At 36.8% G+C, this 17,094-nt stretch overlaps 1 protein-coding gene across 1 annotated transcript in view; it reads right to left on the bottom strand.

The window, feature by feature from the left end:
* The window catches only part of USH2A (usherin), a 717,806-nt gene that overhangs the window by 423,643 nt on the left and 277,069 nt on the right, over positions 1-17,094 (bottom strand). Inside the window, exons 22-26 of the mRNA XM_027612135.2 lie at positions 14,754-14,880; positions 12,397-12,498; positions 10,307-10,486; positions 9,177-9,307; positions 3,894-4,167 (exon numbers count right to left, since the gene is read on the bottom strand). Coding sequence (XP_027467936.2) covers positions 3,894-4,167; positions 9,177-9,307; positions 10,307-10,486; positions 12,397-12,498; positions 14,754-14,880 — 814 coding nt within the window. The remainder of the gene's footprint in view (positions 1-3,893; positions 4,168-9,176; positions 9,308-10,306; positions 10,487-12,396; positions 12,499-14,753; positions 14,881-17,094) is intronic.

Here is a 17,094-nt window from a genome sequence, read left to right as displayed (position 1 = left end):
ACAGATGAGCTATTACTGTGTGCCCCCATTTTCACTGAGTTCCATAATTTTGACTCTACACAATGGTCCCCAGTTTTATGTTCACAGTAGCATGACAGGGAGCAAATTCAGCTCTGGCAATGGCAACACCCGGAGGTTTCTCGGAATGTGTATTCTACCCAGTTGACTTTAGAACGACCACAGTGCAGTGGAGTTCTGGGAAGTTTACCAGGGAATGTTGAAGAAATGGATGAGGAGTATGCACTGCTCTTTTGTTAGAGGGCCAGAGGGCATCCAGTCAGCCAGGAAGTAGCCGTGGCTCTGAATTACAAGCTATTTTGTGTAAACAGAGATCAGCTCAATGAGGGTTGGCAGCACTCTGCCCAGAACACTGCACAAAATTGTCAAAGAAGAGACAGACTGAGTTTGAGATAGTGCACACACACGCTCTTTCTGAACAAAATACTGTCAAGTTTGAAAGGCCCCAAACACATGCTTCGCTCTTTTCAAGATTAAAGCACATCAGCAGGAAGAGAAAATAAAACATAATGCAACGCCTAACAGTAAAATAAGCTAATAGTAACAATGACCATATTGTTCTCTTCAGCATTTATATGATATTTTATTATGTCTTCTAACACATTAAGTTGCAGCCTAGTTCCTTTTAAAGTATCTTTGCTAGTATTCATGTTCCTTCAGGCCCGACTGATCAATACTGCTCGTCTATCTTGAACACACAGTAGACACTCAATAAGTTGGCTGAGTTGAAATAAAAGCAATGAAGCTCAATATAAAAGCATCTGCTTGAAAATTCAGAAGTTAAGAATTCTGATTTCTTTTCCAGCAGTAATTTTCCAATGGCTTGGAGTTCAGTTACCTAACTTCTCTGTACCCCACTTTCCCTAACAACAAAATGCAAACAGTGGAAATGTAGCTTGGGCAAACACCTGAGTGCTGTTATAAGAAAAGTTCCATTATTGTTTAAAGGGCACAGAGCTTCAGCTTTGCAAGATGGAAAGGGTTCCGGAGATGGAAGGTGGTGATGATTGCACAGCAATGTAAATATACTTAATGCCACTGAACTGCACTTAACAGTTAAGATGGTAAATTTTATGTATATTTCACTACAATTTTAAGAATTAAAAATAAAAAAAGAAATGTCTTAAAAATTAATTCGTGGGATGGAATTTTAAATTTGGGAAAGGCCACAGAAGTAGTCTCCCTTCATTCTGGAGATAAAAAGGTCCAGAGAGTCATCGGATAAGGTTTCTAAATAGTATTCCTCCTTAGGAAGTGGTACTCCGGCCTCAGGCCTTGGAGGTGAAGAATCCTGAGCTCTAGTGTGTGGTCCTCACTGTGCTATCTTAAAGCAGACAGAGAGTTTTGTCCAGTCAAGTCACCATTCTTCCAACTCTGCACCACCAGAATGATTTCCACCAGAAATACTCTTCAATTACCTTCAAAATTTGAATGGGGCATTAGGATAGGAAGAGGGGAAAGGGCCTATCTGTGGGGAAAATGGAGATGCCTCCTTTGCTTGCTTTTGAGAATCAAAAATGACTCCCCAACCCCAGGCCTCTGAATAAATAAAAGGTGGCCCAGAATTCTAAGTTGACAAATCAGAAAGACAGTAGCCCTTCTGGTGGAGGCAGCCCAACATGGGGGCACTGGCTGGTAGGAAGGCTGGCTTCCAGCCCATACTCCTGCCTTCTCCCCACAGGGCTTGGATCAGAGCATAATCTGTGATCCCATGAGCCACAGCCCCATCGCCCCCAACCTGCAGGTAAGTGATAGTCTCAAGTGGTAGTTCTAAGGTAAATGCCTATGATCTGAGGTGACACATCTTCAGCAAATTAGGTTGCCCAGCATTTCCAAACTACAGAGGAAAGCTAATTTGCATTTGATTCAAAGGAAGATGACAACATTAATGGCTGTGAAAAAGATAGTACTAATATGACCACAAAGTAAAGCCTCTGAAAAAAGGTGCTAATTAAGAAGCACAGAACATTTTTAAGACCATTTGAGAGCGGATTGAAAAAAAAATACAATACGTGAACATGGCTAATTTTAATTGCATATTACTACATACAGGCAGCAGCCCCATATGGTGACTATTCTCCTGATCACTGTATAAAACGTGAAGTTACCTATACAGATTAGTATCATTCAAAGCATTGGAGTCAGAATCTTAGGGAATAGGGTCTAAAATCTGCATTTTTAATAACCTTCCCAGGAGATTCTAACGTATCTTGAATAGTAATAATAATGACAGCTCATTTTATTGAGTTCTTACTATGTTCCCGAAACTATACTTCAATATTTTAACAGTGGCTTGAGAACCACTGATATGTATGATACCATAATGATAAAAATTTAGTATTACCCATAAATAAAATACCTTTCAGTATCATAGACTTAGTCATAGGGCAGAATGAATTATCCTCATTGGGTTTATGTTGATGTGTTGAACTTCTATCATGATCATCTTATAATTACAGTTAAAATTTGGCTAAAGCCAAGGCTCTATGCCCATCATAGTAATGGGTTTTTGTGTACTTTCCAAAGTATAATTGCACATTTGCAGGGGATTTTTTTCCTAGATGTAAGTAGGATCAAGTAATCTTGCTCATACAAAGGGTTTTCAGGTTCTTTCTAACCTCAGAAACCTGAAAACCCGGAGAAGCCCTTATATGAATGTAATATTTTTAGCTGCTGTTACATCTTAAGTGCCTTGAAAATGTCATTACTGTCTTACACCCCAGATATTCATTAACTCCTTACTAGGACCCTTCTAAAAGTCTCCTTAGAGCTTGCCATATATTTTCTATTCAAAGGCATTTAAATCTTTATGTACTTACCAAATAGGCAAAGACTGCTTCATGGAAATTTTAACCATTCGCGGTACATAGATTTTGAAATATGTAGAGAACATTTTCTACATGGGAGCATGCTTAGTCACAAACTAACTTTCAGAAACTAAAGTTTCTGTGCTTTCCCCAATTTGTAGAAAAGGCACACTGGCCAATGCCCATAAAAGAAAACACTTGCTTATAATAAGGAGAGTGGATTTTGATACCAGGTTGCCTGAGACAGAAAGGCTTGCTATCTGCTTATTGGCCATGTGACCTTGGGCAGGTTACTTTGCTCTTCAGTTTCCTCATCTGTAAGATGGGGATTTAAATAATAATAGTGAACACAGGGGCTTGTTATGAAGAGCTGACCCACTTATTCTCATGCAAACCTTTCAGAATAATGAATTCTGCACACAGCATACATTCAGCTACTGTTAGCCTTTTTGAATTAATAATTTCTCTGATTATGTTCAAATTTATTATATGAGTTGAACGCTTGCTTTAGTTATAAGTCATGCACTCATGCACTTTTTATTTCATTTGTGGTTATTAATAATAAATGAAATATAGATTTTTCACCAGTATATTTAAAAGTCAACTAAACCCATCCTTTCATGTGCTTTGCTATAGGATAGCTCCATGGAAATGCAGGGACGATTAGCAGTTATATCAGAAAAAAATCCCAGTGAATTTAATGCCATTTTTCTTAGTTGTGCACACCAACCTAATTTATGTTTTTCATCTGTGAATACAGATAATGATCAGTATCTGGAAGAACTAGAAAACACATGAGGAAAAATATATACATAAATTACAATTATATTTGCTGAAGACAAGTTAAAATAAGTATATTGATTATAAGTAAGCGTGAGGGCACAGTCTTAAGGGCAATATACCGAACTATTTGAAGAAACATTCTGATTTTTTTTAGAGCTTCCGAAAAGGGGTAGGTAGGTATTGCTTCCAAACTAACTCTGTTGCTGTATCTTAAAACACAAAACCACTAAAACCTGGTAGGACCAGAGCTGTATTTATCAGGGGATTTCTCCAGATGGACTTTACCTTGTTCCAAATTCAGGTCTTTATAAGAGTCCTGCAGCTCCTGTGGCGTTCCTCCCACATAGACGGGGGAGTTTACCATCAATGGCTGGGCTCTGGACTGTGACACATGTTCTGTCAGTTCATTCATGCTTGCTGATATGATGGAACCTTTCTTTTTAATAATCACTTTATTCCATTTTCCATCACAATAGGATAGCCCGAGCCTTAGATCCACTTGTGTGAAGGAAAGACTGGTATTTAACCGGAAGCTCAATATTCCACTCTTCAGTTCCATCTGTATTTCACATTAAAAAAGAAAATAGGTATATAAAAAGACTGCAGAATGGCAGTTTGGGAGAGAGCAGAAGGTCAATTTCTTGAAGAAAAGCAACAAATTTCCCTGAAAGCACTCTATAAAAATGTTCCACTTTATTCTAAGCAGGACTGGAGTAACATATAATGGAGTACTTTGCAACCTTATAATTGACATGAAGAATGTTGTATTGAGTCAAACAAATTCATACCCAGTAATGATTATACAGTGTGATACAACATAATGTAGGCAAATCTTTATTTATTTTTTTGTGTGCAACACAGGTAAAAGATTAAACCCTGGCATAAGTGACTGAATGGCTGAAGAGAATAGTTTGAACTATGACTCTATTTTTACTTGAGTTTTTAGAAAATGAGAAAATACTACTTTGTATATCAATTTAATTTGGGGGAAAATATGACAAGACAATAAGAAAATGAAATGTCAAGCCTGATTAAGCTTATTTTAACTGGTTGGTGAACTCAATTCAAATTCGTAAGATGGATTTTGATTCAATATTTCAGTTTTATTATTCTAAATCTCTAACTAACATAATTGCTTCTATGTGTATTCTTTTAGATTAAGGTGTCATTTTCTAATACGAATATATTTCACCCAAATTTTCATGGTAAAGGAAATGCCTCCATATGTTTCCCTTCAAAATGTTACATGACAATTATTTTATCTACTATGTTTTTGTTAGAACTCAAAGCAGCAAAAATAGGATACTTAAAAATTTGAGATCATGTCAAATGAAATTAAGTAATTCCAGATAAAAATTATTACTTTTTCTATGTAAATATCATTTTTTGTGAAGTACATTGGATAAGCAGTCATGTATCTATTCATTCAATAAATATTGAGTCCCCCACTATGTTCCATGAATCTGCTACTGTAAGATAAAAACTGTTCCCAAGAATCACACCATCCAACAGCAGAGGCAAATATCTGGGGTAATACCATAACCAAGAGAATAATTGGGTGCAATAGCAACAAAGAAAGGATATATATTTTATTCCCTCAGAACTGGGAAAGGCTGAAATTATGACTTTTAGAAGTATGTAAGGTTCATGGAGAATCCTTCAACACAGGGAGATGAAGACATTCAGCGGCATGGGGACATGTATGAACTAATTAGGTTTAGATAAAAAGACTAAATTAAGTAAGAGGGGATACATATGGTGGGGGGAGTTAGAAGGAGTCCCACTAGGTATGTGGAAGCAAGGTTTTGGAGGATTTTGAGTGATACAGAAAACATACATCTTTCTCTTGTCTGTCTGACACCAAAGACTATATTCTTTCCACTATTATCTTGTGCTGAAAGTTTACCCTACCAGTCCTAGGAAGTTCATACTGGAAACGAAAGCTGCACTGGAACTGGAGAAACCTATTAGAGAATCACTATGGTTGTGAGAAAAATTATGAGAACCATTGAAATTACAGATAACAATGGTGAAGACAGTGAAAACGCAGACAAAAGGTATTTTTAAAAGCAACTCAGCTTGTAAAACCTCAGCAGGACCTGGCAAATAGCTGAATGCGTTAGATGAATGAAAAGGAAGTCAAGGATACCCATGCTCTTTCTTGCTTGGATGTGTTTTACCACCATCACAATATGGAAAGCATTAGGGAAGAAAGACAATATTATCATTGTCAATGAAGAATAAGGTCAATTTTAAATATACTGAGTTTGAGATGTCTACAAAACATCCAGAAGAAACTTTTTTTGAGGCAGTCAAACATAAAGATAGGCCAGTAAAATAGAAAAGGTTAATGAGAAGATAAATAAGATTATCTAGTTAGTGTAAAAGCAGTGAAAAAGTGAGAGAGTATAGAGTCCTCAGCCAGACCAACGTTTTAAGAGGAAGGTAGAGTAGATGTAATTCCTTAAGTTGACAATGATCTTCTTGGAGAAACCATAAGGATTTAATGAAAATCAAGAGCAACTAGTATTTTGGAAAATCAGCAGGGAAGAATATTTTAAGAAAAAAAAGATGATAAGGGAAGATCAAATAAGATAAGGACTGAAAAATGATCTATTAGACTAGAAAGTGCAGGGATCACTGGCAACATTAGAAAGTTCTGCAGTGGAATGTGGTAGGAGTGGGAATCATAATGTATAGTAGTTTTGAGGACTGAAGTATGATAACATAAAAGGGGAAATAACCAGAGTAATTACTTTCAATGCAATGGACTATGAAAGGAAGGGAAGTACAAAGGAAGAATTTTCAAAGTCAAAAGGAAAAAAAATTAAAATAAATGAAGCTCAACCATTTTAGATGTTGAGGGAGAAGAGCCAATGGAGAAGGAACACTGGAACTCACAAAATGGGGGAAATTTGTAGCACAAGCTCTTGCAGGAGATTGGATAGAATCTAGAGTAAAGATAGAAATACTAATTTTGGTTGGAAGAATGGTAATTATGTATTTGTTCTCCTGAGTCAGGAGAGAGTGAAACCAGACTTGGCTCATAAATAAAAGCTGTAGGTGGAGAGTTTGGAAGGTGAGGAGATTGTTCCTTTCCATTCTAACAATGAGACTATCTGAAGACCTTCAGGTTGTGGTGTTTTCCAGTCCTGACATTCTTTTTCTTTCATGTTCCACATCTAATCTAGGCACAAATCCTGTAAACAAGAAATACTGTTGAATGAAGGACTCAGAAACCTCAAAATTCCATGTGTTACTAGTCTTCATACTTTTATTGGTTCTCCTATGATGGTCAGTAAACTGGCTGTTGAAACTGAAAAAGCTAGGGAGCTAGACTGGTTGACCCAGAGTTGTGAAATTGAAGATACAAGTTGAGGGTGTTGACACAAAAGTGGTTGAAAAGCTGTATTATCGTGTCTGAGGTAGGGAGGAAGTAAGTTAAACAGAAAGTGGTCTGATAACCAATGGTCTCAATGTCTTAGTGAACTCGGTAAGAGAGAATGAAAGCTGAAAGTTTATGAGGTTGTATTTTGAGATTTAAGATTTTAGCAGTGAAAACTTTCTGAGTCAATCAAGCTCCAGAGGATAGCCATGTATACTGAAGCTACTTAGGATCACAGGAAGAATTCTTTCTGAGAGATAATCTGGGAGAAGCCTACATCCTCAGATATGGAAGAGTAGAAGGTAGGGAATGTCTGCCTCCCTTACAGCTATGTTGGAAGTGTGAAAAGAAAGTCTAACACATAGCAGACACTCAATATATGTTTGTTTAAGTGTTTTGATTCTTTAAGATTTATTTCATTAAAGCCTAAAGTTAACATTATTATTCAATATGGTGGAAATGTATTATATTCCCGAGTCAACGAATGAAGGAAGATGGAAGGTTGGAGAGGGCTGCAGCAGGATGTGTGACCCTCCAATAGTGGCAAGTGGTCCTAAAGAGGAAAGGCCAAATGAAAATATCTTTGCATCCTCCCCAGAATTTATGTACTTATAGATGATTAAAGAATGCTTAGTGAGGGTCACCCCAACATGAACTCGTTTACAGGGTCACTCATTCATTCATCCAACAATCTTTATCAAACACTTAACAGGTGCAAGAGGTAGGCCCTGAAGATAGAGCCATAAAGAAGACAGCCAAAAGCCCCGTGTTCAGAGAGATTACATTTCAGTAAGGGAGGCCAACAGTAAATAGGAAGACAAATAAATACTTTAAATAAGCTGAAATTTTAATAAATACTGTGAAGGGATATGTTTCTACTTACCTGGTCAGCAAAATTGACAGTATATAATCTAGGAATGTACAAAATCAATGAACTGAAAATAACTTAGAATCATAAAATCACCAAGACATGTGTTTTATTACCTATTTGCCTGGATATGAGCAATGAAGTCAAGATGTTCATGATTTTCCCTTGATTCTATGCAAGTTCTTTAATAAAATAACTTTCTAAAAATTAATATTTTAATCACATACTTATTTTTGACAACGATATCTGTCTGATTAAAGCAAGTAAAAGAAATTACACTTGCCCACTATATTTAGAGAAATGTATAAAAATGTTCATAGCAACTTTGTTTGCCATAGCAAAAACATGGAAACAACCAATATGTCATTGACAGAAGAAGTGATAAATAACACAACTATGAAAATGTATACCTATATGGAGAACATGAGTGACTCAAAAATAATGTCAAGTGCAAAAAGACAATTGCCTAAAGGTAGAACATGATGCAACTTTTATGAATGTCAAAAACAAGAATTTTTAGGCATTCATACATGGTGTTCAGACCATAACTACATTAAAAGGGATAATAAACACAAAATTCTGATTATATATTAGCTCTAGAGAGAGATAGGGAAATGGGATAGGAAAGACCCCATAAGTGATTTTTTAGTTCTTGGGTTGGGTGGTAGGTTCATGAGTATTCACTGTACTTTTATACCTTATATTATGTGTGTGTGTGTGCATGTGTGTGTGTGTGTGTGTGTAATATGAAATATATTTATTATAGGGGCACCTGGGGGGCTCAGTCAGTTAAGCATCTGACTCTTGGTTTGGGCTCAGGTAATGATCTCATGGGTCCTGAGATCGAGCCCTGTCTAGGGCTCCATGCTTAGCCGGAAGTTTGTTTGAAAATTCTCTCCCTCTGCCTCTTCTCCCACTTGTGCACACACACTCTCTCTCTAAAATACATAAATCTTTAAATATATATATATTTATTATATATAGTTTTTTGACACTATTATGTCAAAAAATAATGAAGGAAATAACTTTTTTTTAATATTGGGAAACTAAATGGTATTTTCTGAATTCCTCATAACTACTCTTTTTTGCTAAAATTCAATTTTCACAGGAATAACGGTCATTTTCAAACATCATGATCCTAAAGCACAAAATGTTTCACAGGACTCCAAAACTAAAGATGACTTAGGGAAGAAAATGAAAACAAAAGAGAATTTCAAAAGAAATCCCAATTTAGCATATTATAAACACATGGCTTATTGATTTTAAAGTTATATCTGATATTTTCAAGTAAATTTAACTAAATAAATGAACATACAGCAAGAAAATCAGGTCCATATTTGTTGTAAATGAAAAGAAGCAATCCATTCAATTGGTCAGTTCTGAACTTAAAGGAAATCTCAAAATCCATTCCACCATGAAACACATATGGATGAAGTTCCAGGAACCCTTTAAAGAAAGGAATATGTACATATCAGCATGTGCAAAGCATAACCACCAGCACTGTGAAGGTGGTACAAAGACTAGGACATATACTGTCATCAAGTATATCTCTGCAAAAAAAATGCAAATCGATGTTAAGAAATCCCTCTTGTAATTGTACAGAAGTGGCAGAGTGAACTTGATATACATTTTAAGAGGAAGCAATTTACTCTCTAAATCATGGATATGATTAAGACTATTACTGTTTTCTATCAGTATTCACAATAAGAAATTGCACTGACTAAGAGAAATTCAGAGTAATGACAGTGTTGAGAAAAGAGCAATGGAAAAGTGCACAGAGCAGGATATTATTTAGCTTTCTATTTGGAAGGTAGTTTAAGCAACTTAATAAGTAACCAGCTTTGTTATAAATGTAGGAGGCAGCGGTGGGCTTGCATTTGAAGTACTATCCACCAAGCCACCATACTTCCTACCACCCCTTCATGCTGGGTGCCTGCCAGGCAGGGTGTCTGCCAGGGACACTGCCCCTCGTCTATGCGGCAGCCTTCAGAACAATGGAAGTAATGGTGGTGTCATCTTCCAGATCTCCCTTAATGGCCTACTCATCCCATTACATAGCTGAAATTTTAGTTCTGAGAATAGTATCTGTATAATTGGATAAATAGATATTTGTGGATTAACCTGGTAAATAAAATGCTCTTGAAACATCTTTCTAAGTAAAACTACATTCTAAGTAAAACAATTGACTTACCAAAAGATATTTTTGACACTACCATATGCGAACTGCTGGGCTAACAGAGATCTGACACATGAACATATGAGCCTTACAACTTCTATTACATATGCAAGACTTTGAAATATATTTATGTATATCATGGCTTAACTAGGTATTTCTGTGATACTAGGTTTATGTGAGGTCAAAGTAATTGGAGAAGGTAGATTAAATTTTGCAAAGGATAGAACATACACGCTAAGCAACCACTGGTGTCTATTTTAGAAGCTTACCTGTTCCTAGGAACTGGGCTCCGTCTTGTAATGAAGTGGGGCATCCCTCCCAGCTGTTATACACATTGATTTGTTCTTCAGCACTCTGCCAAACCAGAGGCTCCCAAATAGCAAAGGGGTTATACTTCTTCATAAAATACATATCCTTGACACAGCCCACAAAACCCTTTTGGATTATGTCTGTAGGAGTTGGTAGATATCAAGAAATATGTACTTTGAAAAAAATTTTTCAAGCAATTAATTTTATGTGCCAATAAAATAAAAGAAATAGGCAATAGCTCTCACTACCTATTTACTGCAAACCTCCTAATGATTCACATGAACGCCACGCCATCACCTATCCTAGGTGGTAACAATTATAATGTTTAGCCCCGGTTTAGACCCATCATATCTGCAGAAACAGATGTTTATGCAAAAACTGGTTTTATAGTAGTAGCCAGAATATTGCCTCCTGAACTAATGAGATTTCATCTGCCACTAGTCTTAAAAATAAAAGTGTTATAACAAGTTTTAAAAGATTTGAATGAAGTGTTTCTATTAAATCTATAGTTTGTAGTTTAGTTTCTTCATCATGATGAACCAGTCTGTTATACAAGTAAGTCAATAATTTGATTTCATATGTAGGAAATAATGTAATGTTGACCTTAATTTTAGGACACCCTAGACCAGGTGGGGTTTATGAAAATAGCAAACAGGTGGTAACAGGGGGTTGGGAAAGAAAGAAAGTGAGCAAATGAGAGAATTAGAGAAAGAGAAACACTTCATACAGCAATGTCCCTATTGACCAATGCAAAGCTTAGTTCTCAGCTTTGGAGGGTATGACTTGATTCTTGGAAAGGTATTCACCAGCAATCAAAGTTCTACAAAGTCACTTTATATGCACAATGTCAGATTATTTATTTATAATGAAGATATGTCCTCTATAGGAAGAGTACTTGGTATCAGGGTATACTTTCCTTCTGGTGCATGGATGTACCATAGCCAAGAAGTGTACTTGATGGATAAGGAACAAAGACAAAGGCTCGAAAGCGTGCTCCCTCTCTCTCTCTCTCTCTCTCTCTCTCTCTCTCTCTCTCGTGTGTGTGTGTGTGTGTGTGTGTGCGTGTGTGTGTGTGTGCGTGTGTGTGAATGTTTTTAAGGGACTTCTCTACCAATCTAAAGTAGTCCAGTAAAAACCCTCTCTACTCTAGAGAGATTTCTAAGGAGATAACTATATTCAGTCTTGGGTATTTAAATATATCCCTCTCCAAATTTCACTGAAAACATTTTATTCCTTTTGATCTTCATCATGATTCCCTGAAGACCACCACACTTGCACAATTTATACTTATCTAGGTTCTAGCTGATTTGTAATATTTATGTAGTTACATTTTACTTCCTGGGAGAGACTGGGAAGACACCTATGCCCTTCAATGAGAACATGGGAAAACAACCCTAAAATCTTAGCAATGCATTTGGAAAGGTGATTTTTTTTTTTTTTTTGCCTAAGGTTAATTTCATCCATGTTAGTTTTTCTTGATTTCATTTTGAATCAGTTTTTGTTCTCTCATTCTAAAAATATAGGAATTATTTTGTCTCTGTCTCAATTACAGTACTTACAGCATTTGCTCAGCATCATATGCCCCCTATTGTGGCAAAGACCACTTTTTTTCATCTATGGACATCTAGGGACTAGTTTAGTGCCGATCACATGCTCAATACTCAGGAATGTCCTTTACCCTATTTAGAGTATAAATCAAGCCCACAGTTTTCCATTTCTGTGTTGCATCAGTTTAAAATCTTAGAAAAACTGATACATAATCCTAAAATAAGATACTTTTGAGTGAAATTAGTATCATTCATTTTAGCAAAAATTTAATAAACTCTTTTTATATAGCAAAGGCTGGCAACAAGAATTTAAATGCAAGTAATACACAGTTCCTTTAGAAAAGAAGACACCTTAAGTAATTTTTTTGGCATATTGATATAGGAAATACAGCATGAGATAGAATATAATACTATTATTCATACTTTAAAATAATATATTCATACTTGATTGTGTTGTAAATTTTGGTGACAACATATAAATCCTATACCTTCAGCAAACTTACCAGGATCCTTCCTGAGGATGGTATAATCCTGTGGAAGCCCTCCCACAAACACTCCCGTGTTCCCTCCAATAATAGTGCTCCCATTCGGGGTGGCAGAAGAACCTATGGAAAAGGAGATGAGAATTCCAACTTCACCAGGATAATCTGGGTTCTACTAATTTAACAAATGATTAAACCCTCACTGGGCTTCGGGACACCACTCTTTCTTGGTTCTCCTCTTTGTTACCTTTCTTCAACAGTTCTTCCTCATTGTCCTGACATCTTGATGTTCGAAGGACCAGGCCTCCTCCCCTCTCAGATCTCTCTTTCTCCACGTGCACAGATATCCTAACTTCTCTAGAAGGATGACCTAGATGGCTGGGCACCTATGCGAACAACCAGGCCAAAGACCAGAACAGGCCCGGGTCCCTGGCTATGTTGTGTAACAATGCAAATCTCTTGTTAAGATTTCTGTATAATTCCATCCTTTCTTGGGAGTCGGGGGATTTTCTTTTTTCTTTTTTTTTCTCAGAACCCAAACCACTCTAATTAGCCCTACTTATATCTGGTGCATTGGTGTTAAATGCCATCCTTAGCTGACAATTCCCAGTGTATATCCTTAGTCTGGAAATCTTCCCTGAACTAAGAGTTGTATCCAGAAAACTACCTGATATATCCACTTGGATGCCTTACAGATGTTCACACTGAACATCTCTCTCCATGTCAGCTTCTCCCATGATTCTGTCAACCTCAGTTATGGCAGCTACATTCTTCCAGTTGCCCAGGTCCTAAACTTATCAGTCATGGTCTACATTAGGGATTAACAAACTCCTTCTGTAAAGGGCCAGGTAGTATACATTTTAGGCTTTGTAGACCATGCAGCTTCAAATGGCTACAGACAATACATAACAAATGGGTACAGTTGTGCTCCAATAAAACTTTATCAAAACAGTGATGAGCTGGATATGGCCCATAAGTAATTTGCCAACCCCCGCTCCACTTGAATCAAATCCTTTTAATTTAACATTTATAATATACCCAGATTTCTCATTTTATCGACAATTTTACTTCCCTGGTTCAAGAAACCATTTTTTCTTGCCTGAATTATTTTATAATTATTACAGAAGTTTATTAACTGCTCTACATGTTTCCACCCTTCTTGCCCTTACAACTCATTTCCAAAGAGCAGCCAGAGTGTTCCTTTTAAAGAGAGAAGTCAGATCATGTCACTCCTTTCTCAAAATTCTCCAATGGGTTCCCTTTTTCCAAGCAAAAGCCCACAAGGCCCTACGTAAAACAGCCCTAAAAGCCTCTAATTTCAGCCTATTATTAGTCCCTTCACCCACTCTTCCCCACACTGGCCTCCTTGTTGGTCCCTGACATGCCATATATATGTTCCCACCTCAGGGCCCTGGCACCAACTATTCCCTTGGCTTGAAACATTCCTCTGGTTATTCTCCTGGCTTACCCACTTATTTTCTTTAGGTCTCTGTTCAAATGTCAACTTATCAAAGGGGCCTTTTCTAACAGTTCTTTATGAAATCAAAACATTCTCTCCCCAATACATGCGCACACACGCACACACACACACACACACACACACTTTCTTTCTTCCCCTGCTTTATTATTTTCAGTATATACCACTACCTGATACTTGTTCATTATTTATTTATTCTGTCTCCTGCCCCTCTCCCACCTAAAATGTAAATTTTGCTCTTTGTATCCAGAGTTTCTAGAGCAATACCTGGCATACAGTAGGTGCTCACTATAATTCCATATTTCCTGAGTATATTAATAAAAGCCTGCATTATCATGCAGGTACTGCAACTGTTTTAAAATTATATAAGGACAGTAGATAGTGTAGAATGGAAAGAATACTAAACTTTGAACTATGGACAGGATAAGCGTCCCAAGAACTCTTTCTACAAACTGTGTAAATTGGGAAAAGTTATTTACCTTTCCTGAGACCCAGTTTCATCATTTCTAAAATGCATATAATAACTGCTTTCCTTTGTTTGTCTTCTGCAGGTCAAAAATAACATGAGAGAACATCAGTAAAAGCCCTTACAAATTACAAAAGACAAAATTACTACTGATGACTCTGCTGTTATTCTTGCTTTACTGTAACTGTGTATAATGAGAAAATGGTTGTCAGAATTCATCATTTTAATCAAAAACTAATGATGTAATGTATGGTGATAAACATAATAAAAAAATAATACATCATTTTAGGAGCACCGCAAAGGCAAATCCAACAGTAATTCAGATGAAATGGGGAGAAGATAAAGGTGAAAGGGAAGATGTAGAAATATAAACAACAGAAAAGTATGGCAACGTTAGCGTATTGATAGAACTATTTATATATATCAAATTCTTACCTGTATACTGCCCATCGAGTGTGATTTGGCCAAAAGCCTGATGCCTAATAGCTATTATTTCATGCCATTTGTCATCACTATATTGTTTCCCACCATCATTAGTTGGAGTAACTTCCATTGAAGACCCCTTAAGGGAATGAATGAATGAAAGAAAGAAAGAATGAATGAATGAATATATATGTTTGTAAACTCATATGCATATAATTCTATATTTGCTAAAAACCAATTTATAAATTTTGACATGATCATGATGGAAGCATGCATACTTTTCAAACCGAACTCAAAATTAAAGTTGATGCCTAACATCATTCAGGCTTTTCTGTGATGTCCTTCTGCAAACACCATAGTGCTCAAACCTGAAAAGAACTTCTCTTTGGAATAAAAAAAATCTCTTACAAGCAGACTTGCATTTTGTGCACTTATATAAAAGGTAATGAATTTTCTATTCTAAAATTTTAGCTCTTAAAATTTTGGCAGAAATATGAAATAAGAATTTAAAATTAATAATATACCATTGAATCCAGATTGTTCTAAAGATAGAGAAATATCTGGCAACTTAGTTTCCTTTACCTTCACTACACTGCTAATGAGTAGAAGGAATGAGACTCATATTAAAAATTAGCCAGTTATTAATACATTAACCATAAGTATTGCAGTTAAACTTTGTACTCAATGCTCTGTAGTCTAAAGTCTAGCATTTATACTTGTATCTGAGGTCATTGTATCATAGTTAAAAATGAGTTCCTAAGCGGGTAAGAGTAGGAAATGGCAGATATCAAGAACAGAAATCAGCAGAAAGGAGGTGAAGATAAGGAAACAGAGAAAGAGAAGTAGAAGAGAAACCTTCCATCTGAGTACTTTCTAGCCAAGTGAACACTTTTTCAGCATATCATGTTCAGCACAATGTTATCCTTTTTTTAGTGTTAGCAAATAAGAGTAAATAGAAGATATTTCAATTTTGTCACCATCATCAGTTACTACTACTATTACTATTAAAAAACCATCAGAAAATTACTCCACCACCTCACACCAGTCAGAATGGCTAAAATTAACAAGTCAGGAGATGACAGATGTTGGCGGGCATGTGGAGAAAGGGGAACCCTCCTACACTGTTGGTGGGAATGCAAGCTGGTGCAACCCCTCCGGAAAACAGTATGGAGGTTCCTCAAACAGTTGAAAATAGAGCTACCATACGATTCAGCAATTGCACTACTGGGTATTTACCCCAAAGATACAAATGTAGGGATCCGAAGGGGTACGTGCACCCTGATGTTTATAGCAACAATGTCCATAATAGCCAAACTGTGGAAAGAGCCAAGATGTCCATCAACAGATGAATGGATAAAGAAGATGTGGTACACACACACACACACACACACACACACACACACACACACACACACACACTGGAATATTATGCAGCCATCAAAAGGAATGAGATCTTGCCATTTGCAATGACGTGGATGGAACTGGAGGGTATTATGCTGAGCGAAATAAGTCAATCAGAGAAAGACATGTATTATATGACCTCACTGATATGAGGAATTCTTAATCTCAGGGAACAAACTGAGGGTTGCTGGAGTGGGGGGAGGTGGGAGGGATGGGGCGGCTGGGTGATAGACATTGGGGAGGGTATGTGCTATGGTGAGCGCTGTGAATTGTGCAAGACTGTTGAATCACAGATCTGTACTTCTGAAACAAATAATGCAATATATGTTAAGAAAAAAGAAAAAGAAGAAGATAGCAGGAGAGGAAGAATGAAGGGGAGTAAGTCAGAGGGGGAGACGAACCAGGAGAGATGATGGACTCTGAAAAACAAACTGAGGGTTCTAGAGGGGAGGAGGTTAGGGGGATGGGTTAGCCTGGTGATGGGTATTAAAGAGGGCACATTCTGCATGGAGCACTGGGTGTTATGAACAAACAATGAATCATGGAACAGTACACCAAAACAAATGATGTAATATATGGTGATTAACATAACAATAAAAAATTAAAAAAAAAGAAAAAAAGAAGAAGATAGCAGGAGGGGAAGAATGAAAGGGGTAAATCGGAGGGGGAGACGAACCATGAGAGACGATGGACTCTGATAAACAAACTGAGGGTTCTAGAGGGGAGGGGGGGTGGGAGGATGGGTTAGCCTGGTGATGGGTATTGGGGAGGGCACGTTCTGCGTGGAGCACTGGGTGTTGTGCACAAACAATGAATCATGGAACCCTACATCCAAAACTAATGATGTAATGTATGGTGATTAACATAATAATAAAAAATTAAAAAAAAAAGAAAATTACTCCAAACCTTCTAAGTGAAAATAAATGTCTTTCTTAATAAAAGCTGATTTTCT

Source organism: Zalophus californianus, chromosome 10 (genome assembly GCF_009762305.2).
Source record: "Zalophus californianus isolate mZalCal1 chromosome 10, mZalCal1.pri.v2, whole genome shotgun sequence".
Taxonomy (NCBI): domain Eukaryota; kingdom Metazoa; phylum Chordata; class Mammalia; order Carnivora; family Otariidae; genus Zalophus; species Zalophus californianus.
The sequence above is the reverse complement of the archived record's forward strand: the minus strand, read 5'-3'. Positions and strand labels throughout refer to the sequence as shown.